Here is a 5,289-nt window from a genome sequence, read left to right as displayed (position 1 = left end):
CCTCGTAAATTATCTGACAGCTCACAGTGGATCGTCGGCAGATACGGACGACCTCTGGACTGCGATACAACAGGTACGTTTGTATATATATATATATACATATAAGTGCGCACGAATATTGTATTCGAGTAATAAAAGGACAACCGCGTCAACTCCACAGCGCACTAGATAATCCGCTATATCACTAATAACAACCGGCTGCAGTGACTGTGCAATTAATTTTGCTGTCCGTAAATATACGCGAACACGTATCAGGATGTTTCGTTTCCTATTTTTTTGTTTTTGTTTTTTACATCCCTACAGTAGTCTTATGATGTCCGATGAATGCTTGTCTACTGCAGGTATACTCATGTATACTTCTAGTCACGGTGCATTTTATTATATACTAATTCACAATTCGTAAATACACTTTCTCATAATCAGACGCGTTCTGCATGTTGTAATAGGTACATTATTGTAGTCTAAGAGAGACAAGCTCGTATATTTATGCGTTTCAAGGCCCTCTCAGTTTCGCCACAGAAAAAGCCCACCAATGATTGCTCCCGCGCGCCGTTTTAGCGGTCACCTTACAGCTCATGTTGCATTTAGCAACACATTTCCCGCGTCAAATAAATTAGTTTTTTTTATAGCCCGATGGATAGAATTGTATTCGCAGCACATATGAATGCCATATCATGTTCTTTTAATAATAATCCAACCAACTTTATATATCTTCATGCATAGGCTGTAGATGCTGATCACGTGAACATTGACATAAAATCTGTGATGGACACTTGGACCCTACAGCCTGGTTACCCTTACGTCACCGTGACAGCGGAAGACGACTGTTATGTGTTTACACAGCATCAATTTCTAGAGGGTCAACGAAGGAGATTACAGGCAAACAATTCCACTTCTACAAGCCCGAGGTAAACCATAGCTGCGACAATGGAAACCTCACAATATTTAGGCTTCGCCTCGTTACAAAGCCAAATTAAAAGCTCGCGAGCTTAGAGAGTTAGCACGATTTAACGCAACTGAAGAGCAAACACGAGTTAAGTTTAACGATAACACGAACAGGAGAACTGAAATTGAAATGTACTTTTGTGCAAAACGTGAACTCTGTATGCTACCGACCCGTGTCCACTTCTTACAGCGATGCAGAGAGCGGGATCTTGTATGCGATACCCCTGTTTACAAAACAGCAGGAGCAGCCAAACAGCAGGCCGGAAGTCTATTGGTTAACAACGAAATCATGTACGCCAACATGATCATATGATATAACAATAACAGTACGGGTTCTTAACGGAATTATACCTAGCACAGTAATTGTGATTATTTGGCAAATGCGCTCGAAACCATATGACGTCATGAAGGCGCGCACGTTGATATTAAGGCGTGTGTGAAGTTTTAAGTTACGGCAAAACTATCAGCTGCCTTTCTCGACCAAAATTTTTAACGAATTTTATAATCTTGTGCCCTGATTACAGTGAAAATACGAAAGGGAGAGCTGGACGGCGAGGCTTGGCAATTGGTGAATAAGAACGCAGCAGGATTCTACAGAGTTCTGCATTCTGAAACGGAATTTCTCAGTTTGGTGCAGTTACTAAAAGCTAACATAACCGTAGGTTCTGGATAGGTATATAGCAACACGAAACGTGTGGCGGCTACACAAAGCAATGTTGCTGCGATGTAAATTTGTTTTTACGTCTGTCATTGATAATGGTTTGTTCATTTGTGTCGCACGTTGTTTGTGTATAAATCTTTCGCAAAGAAAACAAGCATTCGCAACATTAGCCACGTAAAACAATCGTGAATATCTCCACTGTGTGTCAACGATGGTTATGCCTAATTACATTATTCGGTATAGAGCGCTGTTTGGTTACTCCCTATGACGTTCATCTATCTTTGATAGGCTGTGGACGTGAGGTCTCGGGCGCAGTTTATCAGCGACACCTACAGTTTCGCATTCTTGTTACTCCACCGCCGCGCAGCAACACGTGACCACATGCATATCTATTCCGCACACGGCTAATTCTCTCGCCAGGTTCACCTGGGGCCGCACGCCTCGACGCAGCTACCCGCGAACACGTCGACGTTTCACTTCCACGGCAGCGTCGACATCACGATACGATGTGAGAGCAGCACCGCTCTCGTTCTTCTTCACAAGCACGCCGAGCTGCTCCACGTCGCCAACGTCAGCGTCGTCGCCGCCACGCGTGCCGGAGTGCAGAGCCGCAGATGTGTCGACTGGAAACTGTTCCCGATGTATGTACTGAAATCGAAAAGTCGTGGCTTCTAGGCGACGGGGTAACGGTTCCCTCGTTACGATTTTCGAGAAAGAATAATTAAACGAAGGAGAAATAATAATGAGAAAAAGTATAATAAATGTTAATAACCCTAACTCGTAGGTATAATGATGAAAGCGTTAATACCTAGTCCCTAATTAAAGAACTGTTGCCTGCAATGTGACCATTAAATTACTAAAAAATATCCAATGTAAAAAAAGATAGTAAAGACTATGTCATGCCTTATCTGGGTTTGATAGTATAATTCAAAATCGCGAAATACTATAGTGAACTCGTTATGTTATTTTCTTGTGCATAACTAGGATAGTAGCTTCTAGGGTAACAAAGAATGCAGCTATTCTCTCAATTTTGAATAAAAAGAAAAATTACATGCCCAACAAATGTAATTAACTTAATAAAATAAGTGTAATTAAATCAGCATGTAGTTATTCGTAAAGTCCACACCTCGAACCAGTTTTCTGTCTCACTATGCACGTTAATTAGGAGCTATAGTTCTTCCTCGTCATTAGTCAGCTGAGTCACGACAATGTCACGACATGACATGTCATTTTACCAAGACATTTTTGCAAGTTACGAACCTAATGTAGTCTAACGTACGTTCCAGTGAGTGGTGCAAGCGGCAGGTCGTGCACTCTTTGTTATGCAACATTGTTAGATTACACTTTAAATTTCGTATATGAGATAATACGTCTGTGAGTGGAACTAGGTTTTACATGAATCTATACATGGTTACACATTCCATATTGTATTCGTGCCTACAGAATTATATCCGAATTTTTCTCGGAAATGTTTAACAATTGTCTTCGTCGTACGATTCTATATCAAGTCAGCCATGACATCAACAGTCTATTCACAATATATCGAGGAAATTGTATAACTGCAATTAGTAACTGGCGTCGTACTACTAATGAAATGATACATGTAATTTACGAACATGGTAATTTCCCAACAGACATGACATGATCGGCTTCTATCTTGATGATTACCTCATGGAAGGGGAGGAGTACAAGTTTACTCTTAGCTTCCAAAGTCGATCAAACGAAAACCTAACGTTGTCTGGTCTATACCCGAGTAGTTACGTCGACTCGATCGGAGTGACAAGGTAACGTACATTATTGGATGAACGCGCTGACGTGAAATTGCGCTATTTTTATTGAGCGGATTGCCAAGCTTTTCTATTTCGTGTTAAAAGTGCCTCTCAGCTAATCGAGATATCTCGTGAAAGAACGGAGCTACGCGATAATATTATTTGTGATATACTGTCATAGTGAAGAATTAATCATATGTTCTATAATGGACTCTAGTGTTGAAAGGTCCGATGTGGGGGTTTCAGGGCGTGCTCTGAACGATAAAATTACTTCAAAATTAAAATTGAAATGCGGAATAGACGATGATACATTGAACTAAAAACCCCATTAGTCGCGTTTCATATGTTTATTCCATGAATCATATTCTGGTAACTGGCCAAAAGCAAGCTGCCGTGGTATGTGTGAAGGCAACACGTGCGTATAGATGTCTTCATAAATATTCTCGCTTAGAAAGTTGGCAGAACAGTTGGTTGATGTGGATGCGTCTAGGTCTGTGAAAGCCACACCTTTGCTATTTTTGTAGCGCTCAAGAAGGAAAGCTCTAAATTGCAAAGCTGTAGACACATGCGCATCACACAACTATTTTGCTAGGTTTCTGGCCGTAGTCCGTTAGCCATACAGTCGGGTGACATATAAAAATTAATTCTGCCAATGAAGACTTGCCTCGTTGTATTATTTATTTGTAATCAACTTCGGCCCTGATGTAGCGTATATAGCACCTGCCTTGTCGACTGAAGCGAATAATCGGCCGTTTGGGGGCGCTGACTCCTGTAGAATATAATTTCTTTTGATAAAATATAGTTATTTTAACTAAAATCATAAATTGTATATTTAAACTGACATTGCGTAAAGTTACTGTTATTTAATTAGCATAGTTCTATTATAGTTTACGACAAGAAGGGACTCGCTCACGCTTGCTCTGTTCGCACTTATCCATTATATGAATGTAACGCGCGCAGGTACATTGCCGTAACGCAGATGGCGGCAACGCTGGCGCGGGAAGTATTTCCTTGCTGGGACGAGACGAGATTCAGAGCCACGTTTCAGTTGACTCTCATACATGACGAAAAGCACATCGCCTTGTCGAACACCGACACAGCGCATCAGCGAGCGTGGTAAGCCTAAACGTTATACATGCAAGGAGGAAGACACAGCCACGTGGTCTCAAACCCGGTTACCTTCTGTAACACAATCGTGTTGAGCGGTTTCACAAAAATAGTGGTTATTTATTACGAAAAATGTTTTTATCATAACGAAAATTGGCTCTGATCAATGATTTCCTTACATCAGATGACATTTGCTTACTTTAACGTCTTCCGAATCTTTCCATTATCCGTGTGTTTAGTCGTGTCTTGTTTACGACAGACCGCTTACCGTCCAAGTGTTGTTGGTTAGTAGATCTGCTGCGAGGATCTGCGCGTAGATCTGATGCGAGGCTCAATTTCCCTGCTCCACCTTACACTCTATCGTTATTTCGTACTGTGTAATGTTACCTTACGTCGCGGCATGTTACGTTACGTCACGTCGCGGTACATTACGTTAGGTTAGGTTACGTTACATTGCGCTACTTTATATTACGCTACGTTACGTCATGTCACGTTACATTACAATGTGTTACGTTGCGTTGCGTTACATTACGCCGTGTGACCTTGCGTTGCGTTGCGTTGCGTTGCGTTGCGTTGTGTCGCGTTCTGCTGTTATGTCATGCTATGTTCTGTTATGTTACGTACGCAGGAGTAAAGGTTGGGTAGCCGACACATTTGAGCAAACGATAGAGATGCCTACATATCTCGTAGCGATCGTCGTGTGCGACTTTTCATATAAAGCGAAGCGAAGCATTCACGGAACCATGGTATGTCATATTGCCAGATTATAACAGGGTTTAATAATGACAAATTGTCATTATTAACCCC

At 41.5% G+C, this 5,289-nt stretch overlaps 1 protein-coding gene and 1 long non-coding RNA gene across 2 annotated transcripts; both read left to right on the top strand.

Moving 5' to 3' along the window:
- Nucleotides 1–6: 6 nt before the first annotated feature.
- Nucleotides 7–2,014, top strand: LOC106811632 (aminopeptidase N-like). The gene is made up of 5 exons (XM_014815335.1): nt 7–73; nt 724–908; nt 1,136–1,236; nt 1,470–1,603; nt 1,895–2,014. Exons 2-5 carry the CDS (start codon nt 766–768, stop codon nt 2,012–2,014), a joined length of 498 nt encoding a protein of 165 aa, XP_014670821.1. The 5' UTR covers nt 7–73; nt 724–765.
- A 1,282-nt stretch (nt 2,015–3,296) lies between these two features.
- On the top strand, nt 3,297–5,214 carry LOC106811651. Its single transcript, XR_001394172.1, has 3 exons — nt 3,297–3,390; nt 4,336–4,491; nt 5,111–5,214. It is a non-coding gene; the product is annotated as an uncharacterized LOC106811651 (long non-coding RNA).
- The last annotated feature ends 75 nt before the right edge of the window (nt 5,215–5,289 follow it).

The sequence above is a fragment of the Priapulus caudatus genome, unplaced genomic scaffold (assembly GCF_000485595.1).
Source record: "Priapulus caudatus unplaced genomic scaffold, Priapulus_caudatus-5.0.1 Scaffold559, whole genome shotgun sequence".
NCBI classification, from domain to species: domain Eukaryota; kingdom Metazoa; phylum Priapulida; class Priapulimorpha; order Priapulimorphida; family Priapulidae; genus Priapulus; species Priapulus caudatus.
Note: the sequence above shows the minus strand (reverse complement) of the source record. Positions and strands in the feature narration are given on the sequence as shown.

Coding starts and splice junctions, on each gene's coding strand:
- LOC106811632 (XM_014815335.1), top strand. CDS start 766: ATGGACACTTGGACCCTACAGCCTGGTTACCCTTACGTCACCGTGACA. Junction 909..1,135: donor TCCACTTCTACAAGCCCGAG/GTAAACCATAGC, acceptor CACTTCTTACAG/CGATGCAGAGAGCGGGATCT. Junction 1,604..1,894: donor TACTAAAAGCTAACATAACC/GTAGGTTCTGGA, acceptor TATCTTTGATAG/GCTGTGGACGTGAGGTCTCG.